Genomic DNA, 19,968 nt, shown 5'->3' on the forward strand with positions numbered 1-19,968 from the left:
GAAGTAAATCATGATGGGATCAATTTTGGACATGCTGTTGTATGTGTGTGTGCCTGTGCGTGCGTTTCCAAAGATAGGGTCTCACCATGTCATGATCCTTCTACCTCAGTTTCCCAGCTGGAATTACAGGAATATGCCACTATGTTGGTTCTTTTTTAGACTAGGCCTCACTGTATTTCCCAGGCCAGCTTTGAACTCTAGATGTTCTTCCCTCAGCCACCCAAGTGGGACTACAGACCTATGCCACTTCACTTGGTCTTTAGATTGGACTGAAAATTGAACCTGGGCCTCCTTTGTGGCCCTAGCCTGGGGAGTAAGTGTCTTAGTATAATGGGTGCACCACTGCGCCTAGGCTGACCTTGGACATGCTAATTTTGTGTGGCTCTCAGGATATCTAAATATCAGGTTGAATCATATGAAATATTAGAAAGTCACTACATGTTGACTTAAAAAGTAGAAATTCTGTGAGATTCAGCATTAGTAAGAAATCTAGCCACAGAAACGTGTGTTTGGAGCTCTAAAGCAGAGATCAAAGTTTTGGATATAAATTTAGTTTTTAAAGAAATGAAATAGACAATCCTATGATAAAAGTAATTTTTTTTTGTTATATACTAATAGATAGTCAAATTTTATTTCTTACCCATTTTGTGCAAGGTCTATAAGTACTAAATCCTTTTCTAGAAGAACCACCACAGCATATGGTTCTTGAAAATCTGGAATACACAATGCATGAACAATAATTGTTAATATGCAAAGAAACAGCAAACTAGGTAATAAACATTCCATAGTTTTTTTTTTTTTAATTTTCTTGAGTGTCTGACAATTTGATCCTATGATAAATCATTTAACTTAAGGCTAATATGCTTTAAAGGATATAAATCTATCTAAAAACCCATTCAAAATGATCTCACTTTTGTAAAGATGAGTAGGAAAAGAAATGCACAGTAACTTCTATGGTGTTTCAAGGCTGAATATTGTCAACAAGACCAAAACTTAAATCTGAATACTTGTAAGAACAATTATCGTTATTGGATCATAGGAACCTAACAGAGTTCTACTATTATACAGTAATATCTTTCTTGGTATATGTGCCTGTTAGCAACTATAAAATGTTCTACACTTTTACTCCTAAGTAAGTTTCAAATACAGGTCTTAGAATGTTAAGTTTCTAGAGTATGAACCTTAAAGATACACAGCTTACCATTTGGATATGGTGTTTCACATAGTGTTAGAAAATCAACTATTGAATAGTCCATTTCTAGCACAGCAGTACTTTTCCCATGCATTACTGTTAAGCAAGGTCTTCTTCCTACAGTATCATATGACAAACCTCCTGATAAAATAATAAAAGGTTCCCTGGAAATAAAATACATAGTTAGGATAGTAAACAGCATATTACATTTTTTTTCTTTATTATAATTTTTAATTCAGTGAAATAACAAAATCTAAAATTCTAACATTTTTATACATCATATAATTAAATAGTAGCACTGGTAGCATATTTAATAGGATTAGGTAAGATGCAAGTGAATCCTTAAAAAATAAATCTGCTATGGAGCCAGCAGGTGGCATGGTGGTTAAGGTGCTAGACTTCCACACGGTTGACCATGGTTTGAGTCCCAGACCTTAAGTTCCAGACCTGGCAGTCTGCTTTGTTACTTTCCTGCTCTCTCTTTCTCTGTCTCTCTCTAGTCAAATTAAAAAATAATAATAAGTAAAATTAAATAAATATTTATTTTAAAAAATAATAGGCTATATAAATCAATACTGACCACAGTTAACTATCCTACTTCCCACTGGCCCCTAAAACTCTTTTTTACTTAATCGTCTATATAAAATCCTCAGATAATGTTCTCTAGCTTTCTGGTGATTAAGTCTCTTGAATGTGCTACTTCTACTTTCAATTCCAACCTAGCCTTTTAAACCAGAGTTCCCAGAGAGAATCTTAATGCCTTGAAGTGTCCCTTGCCTATAATGAATTAATTTCTCAAGAATTGCAATAGCTACAAATCGCCCTTGAGAAAATTGAGAAGAAAGTCACTCAAATAATTTCCTATAGGTCTTAATCTTTTTCTGGAACATTGGCTAATACACTGTCATACCAGAGATCCCATACATTCATCTATCAGCTGTTAGCCTGTACTTCTAATTAGCCCTGAAACTCCATAAATTTAATATTCCTATCCTCTCTATCGGTTATTAAATGATTACCTATTTTTTAAAAAAACTGCATTCTAACTATATTTTCATATATTACATTCTGGGTATATTTCTTTAACTTTGATTTGTCTTTCATTGGTTAGTGAAGTTATTTATGGTACATTATACAGATGATTTAAAACTTTCTGCATATGATTTTCTTAAATTCTTCACTTATAATTTCTTAGTTAATGCTTATATTAAGGAACAGTAGAGTAGGCATCTTCACGCTACTCTTGAATTTCTTTTGAAACTCTGTGGTCAAAATTATGTTTTTTAAATTCATTGCAAATATATGTTTCTGTAAAACAAACACAAAAATAAAACTGAATATGAATGTGCATGGAAATGTTGCAGTGATGTCAAATGGCATTAAGGTGTCATTATTCTTACTCTTGATTTCTGTACTATGCCATCCTTTTAGCAGCATTAGCTTGGTGTATGAGTAGCTGTTCAATACTACTACTTGACTGCCACTGTGGAGTGGCAGAGGGGAAGTATGTCATCTATTAACCCCCTCACAGCCTTAGCTGGGCATTTCTGGATAGGAAGGCCAATCCCGAGTTTAAAGAACTACTGCTTAGTTAAAACAAGTTTTCCACATGGTCTTTTTGAACTGAAAGGAGAAAAAGCACAGTGGGTCCGAGGGCAGGCCTTTCAGGAGACAAATGTGGTCAAATTCCAGCTTTATTACTTTGCATTGAGGACTGAAACTGATCACTTTACTTTGTTCTACATTTTTCCTAAAGAGCCTGGGAGGAGTCATGCCAATTAATAAAACTACACTGGGATTTCTGCTTATTATAGTCTTAATATGCAGACTTGTTGGGATATGTAAAGTTTATAAGGCTACAAAAGCAATTCATATCAGTCCATTACTTTGTGTTCTTTCTGGTATCAATACAATAAGAGAATTATGTAGTAATTAGGTATTAATTCAAAACAGAAATCTGAAATTGTTAACGTAGTTTTTGTCATGTGAAATTAATTTGTGATTAAATGGACTATATATAATGGTCACAGTGTTTCAAACGGATTTCAAAGCTAACCTTTAAGAGAGAACATTGTATAGTTGACAAAATCATATATGGGTTCATTCCCTGCCCTCTAGAAAGACATAATCAACAAATCATATAAACTGATCTCAACATACATTACAAATCCCTAAGTGAAAATAATAGAACAGTCAGTGAACCATCATTAAGACCTACTGTCTATGCACAGATCAACTCTGAAGCATTTTAGGGATGGGTAAAAATATGAATTAGGATGAGTAATGATGGGAAATCTATACGCGGATTAATTTGAACAAGCCATAAATTTTCAACAATGTGCCAGAGTGTCAATTCATATCTACTGCTCCATAAAAGGAGATTGTAGGAAAATATAGACAAAATTCAGTATTGTAGTAAGTAGGGTGAATAAACTAGAGGTAGTATATAAAAAGAAATATCTGAATAGGTTAACAAGTAAGTAACAATTTTGAACACAATTATGCTAGAAATGAAACTTTTTTTAAGATATTTTTTCTTTTTTGCCATGAAGTGCTTATCAACCCAGGGGAGATAGTCACACCACAATCCTTTCTCTTCCATTTCTCCTCTTGGAATTTTGGGCATGTATACATGCGCCCAGCATGTTTTTTAAGTTGCTAGGTCTGTGACTTGAACTGCAGTCAGCAACGTGGGATGCAGCACCTTAACCACCATGCCACCTGTTGACCTGGAAACTGTCTTTTTTTAATAAACAATATATACCTGAAAACTATATAAGGTTTTAAATTCTATTTTATAATTTCAGAAATGGGAGAACTGTTACCAAGTGACTATCAATTGCTAACACTTAAGCAAATGATCAATTGCTTCCTTAATTCATCATTTCTAGAAAAAGGGGCAAAACCACACATTCTGATGATTTCTGGTCCCTGCCGAACATAAAAATACTTAGCTGGGGAACCAGCAGTTAGCGTAATGGCTATGTCGCTGGACTCCCACGTAGTCGACTGCAGTTCGTGTCCCGGACCCGGTGGCTTAAAACTCACGCCGGGCGCGTGTGCGTGCGTGCCCAAGATCCCGAGAGGAGAATGGAGGAGAAGGGATTGCGGCGTGACCATCCCCCCTGGGGGGTGATTTCTCGCTTTCTGTCTCTATGTCTCTCTCTGTCTGTCTGGCGAGCACATGCGCCCTACAGTGAAAATCTCTCCAAAAAAAAAAAAAATACTTAGCTGGACAGACTGCCTGCAAAAATAAAATGGGAGTTTCTATGAATCATGCTGCTTTATGTGCAGATACAAACATATTTAACTTCGGCACGCTATTAATCACAGCGGGTTGTAGTATTAGGTAATTCTAAAGCACAAAATGCTGATTTTTTTAAGTAGTAAATTAAAATATAACCAAAAAAATCCAACACTGATGAAATTATTGATGAAACTGGTATATTTTATACTAAATTCTTTAAGGTATATGGATAAAAACAGTATAGTATATGTCAGGAACCATAAAATCTTTTTCTTACCAAATTCCACCACTGGGAAAGTAAAGAAATAATAGAAAATTTTCACTCCTGTGCTATCTATAACATTAAAAAGGAAAACATCTTTACTACTATATTTTTACCTATAATATAAAAAGCCTGATTATCTTAATAACATCAAAAAGATAAATGTTCAACCAAAAGAAGGAATTAATATGTGAGTAAATGATATAGCTTTTAAATTATGAAAAACAAAACAAAAAAATAAACCCTGAGCCAGCTCCATAGTGCAGGGTTAAGCACTGTATACTGTACCTAAGGAGCCGAATCCCACAGGGCTGACTGTAGATTAAGTCCCAGTTCCTGTGGCCTGAGAAACATTCCAGAGGCACATGTGCATATGTGCCCAAAATCCTGACAGGTGTAGGAATGGGGGAAAAAGAACTGCGGTATGACCACGTGCCCCACTGAGGGGTACTTTCCTCTTTCTTTCTCTGGTGAATGCACACACTCTCTGGGAAAATAAAAAAAAAATTAAAAACTTTAAAATAACTAGGACCAGCAGTTAGCATAACGGCTATGTCGCTAAACTCCCATGTAGCCAACTGCAGTTTGAGTCCCGGACCCGGCGGCTTAAACTCATGCTAGTTGCATGTGCATGCGTGCCCAAGATCCCGAGAGGAGAATGGAGGAGGAGGGATTGCGGCATGGCCATCCCCCCTGGGGGTGATTTCTCACTTTCTGTCTCTCTGCTTTTCTCTGTCTTTCTGGCGAGCGCATGCACCCTATAGCAAAAACCTCTCAAAAAAATAAATAATAATAGCTCTACTTTAAACATGTTAAGTAGGAAAAAATATAATAGTGACAACTTATTATATCTGAAAAAGGACTCAGGAAAAATAAACCAATAAAAAAAAGTTTTGGAAAAATGATATTACAGAAGATATACTTCTCTTCCTAGGACTTTACTTAATGCTATAAAATACTTTGGAAACCTAGTTATCCCTGAAAACTCTTCAAAAAATAAAATCACAGACTCTTCAAAAAATAAAATCACAGTGGTTAAATATAAGATAATTGAAGTATATATTTAACATTAATATAATTGTGGCTAAGTATTCACTTTTTTAAAAAGAATACATTTTTCCTCTGGAATATAAAAATAATTTACAATTTTAAAATGTTTTCTTATCTGTCACTTCATTTTGTTAAAATGTAGCTTATGCGGGAGAATTTTCTGCTTCTTAAGGACACTCAAGGATAGTTTTACAGATTAAGCTGTGATAGTAACATGATTCATTCATTCGACAAGCATTTGCTAAATGCTTACAGTGTGCCGATCACTACAGAAGGGGCCAAGAAGTCTCCTTTTCCATCATGAAATTCCTTCACTTCATCTTCTCTAGCATCAGCACACTCCTATGGCACTATGTATTCTTGTCATGTACTTCACCTACTTCAGGCTTCAATTTCAGAATCCAAAACCTTACCCTAATCTTGAGACTTCAGTTTTGAGGCTCCCAATTTTTTCTGGGAGAACATACAATCATGTGACAACTCCTTTAGTATTTAATTTGTCTTTTCTATTTGTATTTTGGACTCATTCTAATACCCTTTTCGAAAAGTATTTTTTTTCATTTTCAGTCTCTCCCATTCCGATAGCTTTCTTGTCTACCACTTATACTGAGATTTTCCTTAATGTAAAACAGAAATGAAAGTCTGTATCTTACTCTTCCCAATAGTATGTAATCAATATTTATACATATTTAATTTACTGACTACATGTCCTAAATCAGAACGTGCTATTGTGAATCCATGCATTTGTTTTAGTTTTTAGTGTCTCTACATCCTGGCTCATGTTTGAAATGATGTTAACAAAATATTCTCACAAATTAATCCTTCCTACCATATGGACCTCCTTTTTTCTGTTATTCTAATCATTCTTCTAAGGTACCAAAACAAGCTAATTTACTCTCACCAATAAATACTAATTTCTTAGTTTCAAGGACATGCTCTTGTTGCCAAGTTTCCTTTTTTCTTTGACTGTTTCAAAATCTCCTATTCCTCCTTTTTACTTCTTTATTTTGGGGTCCTTTAAGATGAAATACCAGTGCTAGGAGCACTAGGCTCTCCAGGGGTCTGAGCTGGCTGGGAACCATTTGCTATGTACTTCTTTTTCTAACTTGCAAGAAGCATTATCTCCCTTTTTGTAATCGCCACCAGTTAAATATACTTCAAAGCTCAATACATGTCAAAAGTGAACAAGTAAAACTTGCCAATGATCAGAATACATTTATATATGAAATATATACATCTCTCTCTCTCTCTCATCTAAATATGTGAAATCAGCTTAAACAATGATAAATAAAAACCAATATAAAAAAAGGTACACAGGACCAGCAGTTAGCGTAATGGCTATGTCGCTGGACTCCCACATAGTCGACCGCAGTTCGAGGCCTGGACCCGGTGGCTTAAAACTTAATGCCTGGCGTATGTGCAGCGTGTGCGTGCATTCCCAAGATCCTGAGAGGAGAATAGAGGAGAAGGGATTGCAGTGTGGCCATCCTCCCTGGAGGGTGATGTCTCACTTTCTGTCTCTCTGTCTCTCTCTGTCTACCTAGCAAGCACACATGCCCTATAGCAAAAACCTCTCTAAATTAGAAAAAAAATAAAACCCCTCCAAAAAAAAAAAAAAAAAAAAAAAGGTACAAATGCAGGGACAAGGATCTTGACACTTCTAATTGATGAGCTCTTCTATGCACAAAACCCAATCTTGGGCATATACTTACACAGCTACTATATGAAGTATTGTAATATCAAGAGATAGCATTACCAGTGTAATAGACATAGCTTTCTAGCTGTGTGAAAATTACCACAAAGTTATCATAGTGCCCTTTCCCCAAAAATGTAATTAAAACAAAACAAAGCAAAACAAAATCATCAACAGCAGCAGGCCCAATGCAGCATTAAGTAGCTGGTAATCTCACTATGTGAGCTGAGATAACCTCTATACGGCTTTGACCATGTGCTGGGTGTAGAGTGATCCTCTAGTTTATTATACAGTGTATAGGGATGCTTTCATATTTGTGCTAAGGAAATGCAACTACAATGTTATCTTAAAAGCACAAGAGTGAATCGTAACTTACTGTAGTTAGAAATGAGGTTTGGGATGTAAAACAGGGAAAAAACGTTCCAAATTTTAGAGAATAACGATAATATAGAAAAATCTGAAGCAGGTTATAGAATTTCAGAAGTCCATAGACTTTTATCATTAGGTAAATGAAGTATGATATGTCTGTGAAATTTTTCTAAATACTATTAAGAACAAGAACTAGATTTGTAGACTAGAAGTGATATAAAGCTCTAACACTCTCTGAGTAACTGAGTTACTTGAATCAAGTTATCCAGATTGGGCCCAGCAGATTGCAAAGCAGTTACACTGCTGGACTCCCACATGGTCGACCTGGACCCAGTGGCTTGAAACTCAGGTTAGGCACGTGTGCATGCTCAAGATACCAGGAGGATAATGAAGGAGAAGGGGTTGCAGAATGGTCATTCTCCCTTGAGGGTGATTTCTCACTTTCTGTCTCTCTGTCTCTCCAGCAGGAACAAACACTGTATAGAAAAAATCTCTCAAAAAAAAAAAAATCCAGTTTGTTAGAGGCACAAGATATCCTAACTCTTAATTTATGTTAGTGTGATTATTTGTATTGTGTAAGACTTAATGCTAAGTTTAGGATGACCCGATAGACTGCAATTTAAAGACAACCCAGTCTTGGTAAACTGAGTGACTTACAAACTGTTAAGTTGATTTTATGCTACCTTTAAGAATACTCCAGAGAGTTCAGTTGGGCTCACATTCCACCTGTGTCACTTCTTGGGGCAAATTATTCAACATCTCTAAGACTCACTGTCAACAACCCTAGAGATGATAAAAATACTCACTGGACAGTGCTGTTATTAGGATTATGAATAATCAATCATATTTTAAATTCAACAGTAGAATACCTTGCATATAGTGAGCAAATAATGGATGTTTACTCTATCTACTAACTTTTTTTTTCAGTGCTTAGGCGCCAAGCCATCTAAGTAAGAGTCTTGAGTTCATGATGTAAGATAAGGACACTAGAAATGCTAAAAACACACAAAAGGGAACTAACTACTCTTACTTCTGAAAGTGGGCAAGCTATCCTAATGAGTGTGTCTCCTTACCACTACAATTCAGCAAAAACTGAGACAGAGGACAGAGAATGAATATGAAAGAGCTGCCAATGTTAACAGCACACTGGTGGCAAGAGAACAAGAAGAAAACAGAAGCTCTATGGGCAATGAAAGGAAGAAAATACAAGTACACTTGTTAATGAAAGATTTGTTATCAAATCAGTAATCTCAAAACACTGTTTTCAGTAGTCATATTTCTGTACATAAAGTGAAATTCAGTTTTATTACTTGCAGTTTTGTTGGGTAATTTAGCAGAGCAACAGTTGCTAGAGGATCTTTGGGTGGGAGTATAGTCTTAAGGATTAGTGGCTAACTGTGAACAGAGAGTAGGTTTCCTTATACAGGAAGTGTAGCGTGGCTTAGTGTAAAACCTGAGGCTAAACTGCAGTTGCACCTAGTAAACACCGCCGCTGGGCCAGCTGAGGCCACAAGAAGGTTCCGGTTCAATTTCCTGCCCACCCTAAAAACCCAGGCATGGTAGCACGGTCTGTAGTCTTGGCTACTTGGCAGCTAAGGCAGGAGGATCATGAGCACGTGGCCAGCATGGGCGACATAATAGGATACTGGCTCTAGGAGTCGAGTGGTGGCATATGCTGTGGTCCCAACTACTCAGAAGACTGAGGCAGAAGGATCATGACACAGTGAGACTCCTTAAAAAAAATCACACACACAGAGACACACACATACATACACACACACACACACACACACACACACACACACTACTTAAAAAGAAAATAGTGTAGACTTAAAATTACATCTGGGCTCTGCCATTAATCAGCTGTCTGACCATGGATAAATTCCTCAACCTCTTGGCATCAGTTTCCTCATCTGTTAAGGGAGGGATAATAGTAATATGAGCCTCATAGGACTGTTGCTAAGATTAAATAAACATATGTAAAACACTTAAAACAGTGTCTGGGACACAGTAAGTGCACAGTAATTGTTAACAGAGATAGTGATTAAAGAACAATCAACATTCAAGAAAAAAAATCATACAAAACTAAGCTTGTTCCCTGTTCTGGGGAAACAAGTCTTGTGCACAGGGGGCCTGCTTTGGGGCTTCACAGAGTTGGCTTCTCTTCTTTGAAACGAGGTCCTAGAAGCAGTGGAGGAAACTCAGTGGTGGCAAGTTTGAGAATGACAGTGAAATGGACTTCTATTATTTTCAGAACTAAAATATTACATATGAAATCTGGCTTTTTATTACCATCTGTTTTTTTTTTCTCCCCTTAATCTTACATAGATAATTCACTTACTCTGACTTTTAATTCATACATTAAATTTAAACTTTAGAAAATCATCTTACTTTCTAATCTACTTGAAAACAAATACAAGCTTCAAGAAGAAAATCTAGAGCTTTTCTACACACCTGCCTATCTTCTTCTTCCTTATTCCAGAGCACCCCTTAATCTTACATAGATAATTCACTTACTCTGACTTTTAATTCATACATTAAATTTAAACTTTAGAAAATCATCTTACTTTCTAATCTACTTGAAAACAAATACAAGCTTCAAGAAGAAAATCTAGAGCTTTTCTACACACCTGCCTATCTTCTTCTTCCTTATTCCAGAGCAAAACTCTACAAGCTTCTCAGTACCTGTTTGAAAATTCAAACCCATACAAAGCTGCTGCTTCTGGAGTACTTGGCCACGACCACTTCTTACGCAGTTCGTTAACGAAAAGAAAAGTACAGAAGTAGAGAAGGAAAGGAACAGACTGTTGAATACCTAACACGTGCCAGACACATTATTTCTTTTAGTTCTTCAGGAAGAATTCCATAAAGTAGGAATTTCTGCTCCTATTTTACAAGGTAAGGAGAAAGGTTCAGTGAGGTTAAACAATTTGCCAAAAATTATACACTGGTATAAGTGGTAGGATCTTTGGGATCTGAACTAAAATCTGGTAATCCAAAGCCTTAATTATTTCCACTAAATCAGAGGCTGTCAAATATTCTGCACATAAATAACTCGAGTAAAAAGTGCATTTTACTTCAGCCAATATATGGATACACAAGTATAAACACCTGAACAAAAGTTCCATGAACTAAAACTGACACTTAAAATGCGCAGTGCACTCTGTTATTCCCTAATCTAGTCAATAAGTTAAAAATTTATGGTGACAATCAGTAAAATTGTTTTATAACTCACCAATGGATCACCATTACCTGATGTCTAAAATTTCTTTTTTTTTTAAAATCACTGAGCTATATCACAGTTTCTAAGATGATTCACGAAAGATGAAAGAAAAATAATCAGGTTCTTTAGTTATATTGGGTCAATCTTGCCACATCTGCTTTGTCAAAGCAAAAGAAGAGAATTGCATTTTAGATGTTTGCCAGGGGTAAGTGAATGCTATTTTGAGACCAGGTACATGACACAATGTATGTAATGTGCATGTCACAATGCTTTATATATTTACCGAATTTTCTTAGCAACCCCATGAGGGAGACATTATTATTATTCCCATTTTATAAAGAAAGAAATGGACACAGAAAGCTTAACTGGTTGCTAAATACTCAACAACGAGTAAACAGCTGAGGTAGATTCAGACCCAGGTTGTCTGGCTCCAAATTCCCACTCTGCCTTTCACCAGGGGACTTCATATCTGGGTTGTATTAATTTTTCAAAGAAATAAACAGAATTGACTTAACATTTAACTTCTGACTCTTTATTAAGAACTGGTCATGTATAGCATTAATTCCATATCTTTAATAATAAACTGTTATTAGGACCAGTAGATGGCATAATTGTTAGTTTACCAAGGTTTAAGTCCCAGACCTGGCGGCTTAAAACTCACACCAGGTATATGTGTATATGTGTCCAAAATCCCAAGAGGAGAATGGAGAAGAGACTGTAGTGTGGCCATCACCCCAGGGAGTGATTTATTGCTTTTTGTCTGTGTCTCTCTGGACAGTGCATATGCCCTAAAGCCAAAAAACCTCACTCTAAAACAATTTTTTTTAATTAATAATAATAAACTGCTATTAAAATGCCCTACTAATTAGACTGTCACTGATCTCTATGTAAGGGAAAAATCTGGTCAGTCCAGATCTACACTTCATTTGCCTTACTTCTTAGAAAATAAAGCTATGTAATATCTCAATTCCATTTTTTATCAGAGTTTACCATTGCCTCAGAGTTAAACTATGTGTTTGTTATGAACAGCTAATTCTTCACGGCTTTGTTTTTGTGTGTATACACCTGCCTATCTTCTTATTTCTTACACTATAAACACTTCGCTAGGAGATGGTCAATTAGAGATGAATATTTACAGGGACAGACATACATTTGATAAATATCTGCACTGATGGTATGTATAAATTTTAGAAGGAAAAGTACTGCACACTTGGAGAGTATATTACTGGAGCACTTTTTCTAGCCAGAGAAGCTATGGTGACCTTATGGAAGAGAGATTTTTATCCTGAGCTATAAAGGATGATGGGGAATCCTTTCACCTAGGATAATTTCTAGGCAAAGACAAAAAAATGCAGAAAACTTTGAGAAGATAGGGGTGGCTCTTCTATAAAACTTGGAAATTTGCTAACAGAAATTGATAGACACACTCTGTTTGCACCCCCTGGAAACTTGCTTGGAACAGAAAAATGGTGAGTGTTGTCTAGCTTACTTAGTATTATGGGGGATTCTGTTCTTAGTACAGTAATTCTCAATTCTAGCTAAATATTAGAATCTAAGGAGCTATTTCAAGGAAAGAGGCCACAGAGTGAAAGAGAGAAGAACTTATTTAATTTACTGAGTTTCCTTTCCCAAGTGAAAAAAAGAAATTGGAAAACTGGAGGTAACTGTTTCAACAAGGTGATCTTATTGATTTATTTAATAGTATCTACAAAAAATGACAAAAGGTCAGAGAATTTTTAAAGCTTTATTTCTAATCCTATAAAAGGAAAATATTGCTACTATCTTGAAGAAATTTGGAATTCATAAATGTTAACATTATATTAGAAGAAAAACTGAAATAGGTAGAGCATGGGAAAAAAAAATCTACCCTGGATTTTGGTATAAAGGAAAAAATATAAATTTTTTTTTTTTTTTTGGCTTAGTGCTTTTTCTTTAAATAAAAACAGAATTGAGTTAAATGAGATTGGGAGATAAGAATAAAGTGGGAAGTGAGTCAGTTTACACAAACAGTAGTTATAAACTGGTATATACCAGGGTTTCTAAACTGAAGTGTGCATCAGAATCTCCTGCAGGTCTAGGTGAACCACAGATTGCTGGGTCTCACCCCCAGAGTTTCTCATTCAAGCAGGTTTAGGGTAGACTCTGAGAATTACCATTTTAAGGAGTTCTCAGCTAATGCTATTGGCCCAGAAACAAACACAATTTGAAAATCACTACACTATAAACTCTTACACAGTTATAGCAAAACAAAACTACACACTTTTCCTGGGGAAATAGAATATAAATAAAAGAGTTATTTTAGAGGTTAAGAGGTGTGCCACTTTCCAAGAAACATTTTATAAGTCCTTTCCTTTTTATATTTTAAAATACAACATTTGATACACACAAAAAATAAATATCTAAATTGTAAAAGCCATCTAATTCCCATACTTAATTCATAGTGACTACTAATGTCTTCAAATATAACCAACAAACTTCTTTTAATATTAAATAGTATCTATTTTTATAATTGCCAAATATTCTTTTAAGATTTAATTTCTCAAGGATAAATATAACTTTCATAATTACCACACATAGGTTAACTTTTAAATGTTTTTCATCATTGTTTATTGTACAATTCTCATTAGTGAATAAGCATTAAAATTACTGAAGACTAACCTAACAGAATATATTTTTGGCTTAGTGCTTTTTCTTAAATAAAAACAGAATTGAGTTAAATGAGATTGGGAGATAAGAATAAAGTGGGAAGTGAGTCAGTTTACACAAACAGTAGTTATAAACTGGTATATACCAGGGTTTCTAAACTGAAGTGTGCATCAGAATCTCCTGCAGGTCTAGGTGAACCACAGATTGCTGGGTCTCACCCCCAGAGTTTCTCATTCAAGCAGGTTTAGGGTAGACTCTGAGAATTACCATTTTAAGGAGTTCTCAGCTAATGCTATTGGCCCAGAAACAAACACAATTTGAAAATCACTACACTATAAACTCTTACACAGTTATAGCAAAACAAAACTACACACTTTTCCTGGGGAAATAGAATATAAATAAAAGAGTTATTTTAGAGGTTAAGAGGTGTGCCACTTTCCAAGAAACATTTTATAAGTCCTTTCCTTTTTATATTTTAAAATACAACATTTGATACACACAAAAAATAAATATCTAAATTGTAAAAGCCATCTAATTCCCATACTTAATTCATAGTGACTACTAATGTCTTCAAATATAACCAACAAACTTCTTTTAATATTAAATAGTATCTATTTTTATAATTGCCAAATATTCTTTTAAGATTTAATTTCTCAAGGATAAATATAACTTTCATAATTACCACACATAGGTTAACTTTTAAATGTTTTTCATCATTGTTTATTGTACAATTCTCATTAGTGAATAAGCATTAAAATTACTGAAGACTAACCTAACAGAATATATTTAGTTTGCCAAGAAAAATAACTCAATTTTTCTAAGACATATAGTAAAACCAGAGACAGAAAAAATGCAGTTCATCTTAAATTTACCAATTTTAGTTCTTCGATTAAAGAAGGCAAAAAAATTGAGATTGGGCTAGATCATTCTAAAGTAGCTCTTTAAAAATAATAGTTAAATAGCCTCTGAAGCTTTTTGAATAATTATACACATTGAATATTGGCAATGGAATAAAAATCTTACCCAGATCTAGTCGTTTTGAATTCCACCTTGAGGATAGGTTTGCATGGCTCTGGTTTCTTCCCATCCTTTAACTGTTTTCCTAAAATATATTTTCCTGCATTAAATTCTAAAATTCTAAGTTACTCTAAATTCTTATATTGATAGTTTACACAATGAAAGTGAAATATAATTAAATGTACCATGAAACAGTTTAAAAGTAATTTTGAAAAAAGTACTTAACATCAAGCAAGATATTTTTAAAACAATCAAGCAAAGTTACTATTTGAACTTCAGTGTTGAAAACAATTAAAATGAGTAACTCAGTAACAACATTAATGTAATAAAATGCTAGTAAAAGAAATCTACAGTTCTTTTCAATGTTCTTAATTTTAATGGCAGGTAAGCAAAATAAAATTTCAATTTGCTCAAGTTTTAAAATAGCATGATTTGAGAAAAATCTTTATCACATTTTCACCAGTGTAACAGGCTGTAAAATTAAACCTTATTTTTTAAAAAGAATTATTTTTACTTTATTTATTACTATTTTCCAATCTGACCAGAGAGAAGGAAAGTGAGAAATGAAGTCACCAGGTCTAGGACTTGAACCACGGTTGGCCACTTGGGATTCCAGTGCCTTTGTCCACCAGGGCACCCACCAGCCTTCTTATCTTAATAAACTCATGTGTATTTATTTTACTTGTGTAAAATAAATCTATCTTAATGCATTGTTTTGATCTTTAGCTGGTTATGTGTATTTCTTCTTTTACAAGTAGCTTGTGGAGGGCCAACAGGTGGTGTAGCAGTTACATTGCTTGACTCCCACATGGCCAATCGCCAATTCAAGTCCCAGACCTGGTAGTTTGAAAATCACACCAGGAGTGTGTGCATGTGTGCCAAAGATCTTGAGAGGAGAATGGAGGAGAGAGGATTGTTGTGTGGCCATTCCCCCGGCAAGTGATTTCTTACTTTCCCTTTCATTCTCTGTCTTTCTTGGGTGAGCGCACACACCCTAGAGTAAAAACCTCTTAAAAAAAGAGCTTGTGAAGGTCCTACAAGCAGAATGGTGGCACAAGCAGAAGCTCAAGTCAGTTGCTGCACAGAGGCTAAGACTACATGGGAGGCCTGAGTGCAGTTACCTGGCCAACTTTAATAGGCTGGATGCAATGGCCAAACCTGCGACCCTAGCTAACTGGAGGCTGGGGCAGTAGGACTGTGCCATAAGAGAGACATCTCCCCTTACCTCTTTCTCACTCTCCTATCCATCCTCCTGTAGTTGCTCTCTATCATAAAAATAACTGATTAATTTAAAAGTCTCATTTCCTTTTACCAGTATTTCTATGCTACTTATCTGTCTCATATTCAAAAATATTTAAAGCTCATTAATGCTGTACCCATCACATGGCAGTATTTCCCCTAGTACCACTTACCACTGAATTCTTTCAAATTTTTGTAACTGCATAGAAGGCTAGGACCAGCAGATAGCACAATAGTTATGTCACTGGACTCCCAGATGGATGACCATGGTTTGAGTCCTGGCCCTGGTGAAACTCACACTGGATGTGTGTTCATGTGTGCCCAAAATCCCGAGAAGAATGGAGAAGGGACTGTGGCATGGCTATCCCCCTTGGAGGATGCTTTCTTGCTTTTTGTCTCTCTGTTTCTCTTGGTCTCTCTGGTGAGCACATATACCCTATAGTAAAAATCTCTCTAAAAAATAAAAATGCACAGAAGAATAAACAATTTTAAATGTCTACCAATTTTATGATATTCCTTCCCAGTAAGAAAACATAAAGTCCTAAAATGTTGATTCTTTCAAAATTAACTTTTTAATTTAATGTAATTATAATCAGTATGTCAAAGAAATATCCGCACTTCCATGTTTACTGAAATATTATTCATAATAACTAAGATATGGAATCAGTCCAAGTGCTCAACAAATGATGAACAGATAAAGAAAATATGCTATATGTACACAATGGAATACTATTCATTAAAGTATTTAATAAAGTATTGAATAAAGTATAAAGTATTGAATAAATGAATTAAAGTATTCAATAAAGTATTAAATAAAGAAAGATAAATTCCCATCATTTGAAACAAAATGGATGAACTTGAGAGAAATACAGGTAAGGGACATAAGCCATGCTCTGAAAGATGAATAATGTGTATTCTCAAATAAATACTGTGTGTCCTCTTTAGCAGAAGCTAAAAGACATGACTACATAGAAACAGAGAGTATAATGGTAGAGTCCAGGAGTTAGAAAGAGGACTGTGATGGGGACACAGGAGAAACTTGGCTAACAGATATGAGAGTGCACGTGAACAAATGGAACAGGTTATAAAAGACTGACAGCACAAGAGAGGAAAGAATGTTGATGACAATGTGTATTTCCATGCAACCAGTAGAGAGAATTTAGAATATGAACATCAAATAATGATAAATGTTGGAGATGGTGAATATATTTACTTCCTTGATTTGACCGGTGTGCACTGTGTGCATGCTTTGAAAAACCATACCATATTTTCACAAAGTTGAACAATGCTCAGATATCAAAAATTATTTTAAAAAAAGATGCAAAAAAGACTAACACAATCCTAATTTTCATTAAACAATAGCTAGGACAAAAAGGCTTCTGTGTTTGTGTGTGTACATGTGCAGGCACATACATGCATGTAAGTGTATATAATTTTAGAAACAACATATTTTGGAAGAACATGTGTAAGATTTTTGACATAGCCAACCTGGTAAACAGAAATGGGGTTGGACTGCTAATACCGCAGAAGGGAGAAGGGAACGGTATGAATCATCCCATTTATGTATAGTGGTAGATATGCGCATATGAAAAATCTACCAGTCTTTTTTGTCATTCTCTTTGGTGTTAGTCTTAAAATATTCTTCACACACCAAAATCACATTTTTTTCAGTTTCTTGTAATTGTTTTGTAATTTCATTTATTATATTTAATTACCTGATGTACATTTTAGTAGAGGGAAGGTATCTTTCTCCTAACAATTAATAAATTATCAATCACGTGAGTACTATTTTTAGCGCTTTACTGAATTTTAACTGCTTTACAACTATGTATATATTTGTGACATGTACAACTGGATGAGTTTTGACATATGTACATAACTGCAAGTGCCATTTATTGAACCACATTTTTCACTCACTAATATGAAATTTCATATCATACTAAATTTTTATAAATACACATCTGTAAACTGACATTAGTGCCTCTAATTCTCTAATTTAAGATCCTACGGAATCATTTCTTCCCCCTCCTTATGAAGAAATGGTGGTACAGTAAAATTTAAATCTCAGCCCAATTTTTACAAGGACCAGTAAGTAGTTAGTGGTAGAGGAAAGCGGAACACCAGACTAAAGGACTGGAGAGGACTGCTGGCAGAAAGGATTGGTAAGGTGGGAGAAGAAAGTGAGGAAAAAAAGAAAGGTATGTATAAAGAGGGGCTAAAATTGGAAAAGTTGTTCCCTGCACTGTATAAAGTACATATCAAGAATTTCAACTTCTTTTTTTTTGGAGAGGTTTTTGCTATAGGGCGCCAGACAGACAGAGACAGAGATAGAAAGTGAGAAATTACCCCCCAGGAGGGATGGTCACGCTGCAATCCCTTCTCCTCCATTCTCCTCTAGGGATCTTGGGCACAAACGTACACGTGCCTGGCGTGAGTTTTAAGTCACCGGGTCCAGGACGCGAACTGCAGTCGACTACATGGGAGTCCAGCAACATAGCCATTACGCTAACTGCTGGTCCCAAGAATTTCAACTTCTTATCCAGTCTTTTCAGAAGTGTATAACCTTCCAGTAAAGAACTAAAAATATTTACTCTGAAGAAAGGCAGCAGGACTTTATCCTTCCTCTACCATGCAAAGCTTCAGAATCAAATCTTGGTGGTTAGAGTTGGAGACTCCGCACAATCTATGCACACAGATAAGTGCTCACTAGAGTTTGATATGGAATGTTTCAGACTGATATAATTTGGAAGTACAAAGGCAAATTTTATACTTATTTTTAAAAATTATTTTGTTATAGCCATAGTTTTATGAAATACAAGTTATTCAGACAGAACTCCTATAACTTATCTCAATACCCAGCATCAATCATTCAGTGACTGAAACAACTTTGAAAGAAGGGCATTAGATGATGTATTTACTGAATGCTACCAAGTCTGAGCTTGAATATCTTGCCTAAAACCTCACTCAATACAAATTCTGAGCGTTTTTCTTGCTCAACGATCTTCTGATCATGCTCTATTGTGTTCTAGCATTCAGACTTATATAAGTAAGTCTGATTTTTTTATTCCTTCATACCTTTTTTCTGTGCCCTGTGAGGAAGCTTAACAGATTTTCTTTGTAAACTAAAAATGTTGCAGGGTTTTTTGTTTTGTTTTGTTTTTAAATTGCCAGAGGGTGCATAAGTGAGAGTGCGAGTGAGAGAGAGGGAGAGAAAGGGAGAGAGAAGAGGCAACCCCCAATGGGATGAGGCCACACCATGATTTCTTCTCCATTTCTACAGTCAACTGAGATTTAGGGCGCGTGCATACGCACACATATCTAGTGTGCTTTTTAAACCACTGGGGCTTGAACTGCAGTCAGCCATGTGGAATCTAGGTCCTTTAACCATTAAGAAATCTGGCCCAAAAAATGTTGCAGTATTTAAAGTGACTGATCTTTATTAATTTTGACTGGAAACCAGTGAGTACTTTTGATCTTCATACACTGATATTTTTCTAACTCAGGTGTTATAAATCATGTCACTGACTACTGCTTCTGGTCCAGAAAGGTTAAGTTATTCATCAATAATCCTGGACTAGCAAGTTTCTAAATCAGATTAATAAGGCGCTACTTTTACAAAGCACATGTAAATTAAACATTTAGAAGATCACCACATTTCACCACTAGGTGTCATTTTATTTAAGTGTTACCACCAGAGAAGAAAAATGTGTGCTTTTTTTTTAAAGAACCTGTGAACTCGGAACCAGCAGTTGGAGTAATAGCTATGTTGCTGGACTCCCATGTAGTTGACTGTGGTTCAAATCCCAGACCTGGTGGCTTAAACTCACGCAGGGCGCATGTGCGTGTGTGACCAAGATTCTGAGAGGAGAATGGAGGAGAAGGGATTGTGGTGTGGCCATCCCCCCTGGGTGATTTCTCACTTTCTGTCTCTCTCTGCGAGTGCACTTGTCCTATAGCAAAAACCTCTCCAAAATAGAAAAAAAAAAAAAAAAAAAAACTGTGAACCGCCTTGGAGAAACCCTGGAAAACA

General features: G+C 35.4%; 1 protein-coding gene across 2 annotated transcripts in view; it reads right to left on the minus strand.

The window, feature by feature from the left end:
• STXBP5 (syntaxin binding protein 5) overlaps positions 1-19,968 on the minus strand; it is a 174,201-nt gene that overhangs the window by 73,422 nt on the left and 80,811 nt on the right. For both annotated transcript variants that reach the window (XM_006154953.3, XM_006154952.3), the window contains exons 9-11: positions 14,706-14,784; positions 1,202-1,356; positions 641-713 (exon numbers count right to left, since the gene is read on the minus strand). In XM_006154953.3, coding sequence (XP_006155015.1) covers positions 641-713; positions 1,202-1,356; positions 14,706-14,784 — 307 coding nt within the window. The remainder of the gene's footprint in view (positions 1-640; positions 714-1,201; positions 1,357-14,705; positions 14,785-19,968) is intronic.

Source organism: Tupaia chinensis, unplaced genomic scaffold (assembly GCF_000334495.1).
Source record: "Tupaia chinensis unplaced genomic scaffold, TupChi_1.0 Scaffold000427_1, whole genome shotgun sequence".
NCBI classification, from domain to species: domain Eukaryota; kingdom Metazoa; phylum Chordata; class Mammalia; order Scandentia; family Tupaiidae; genus Tupaia; species Tupaia belangeri.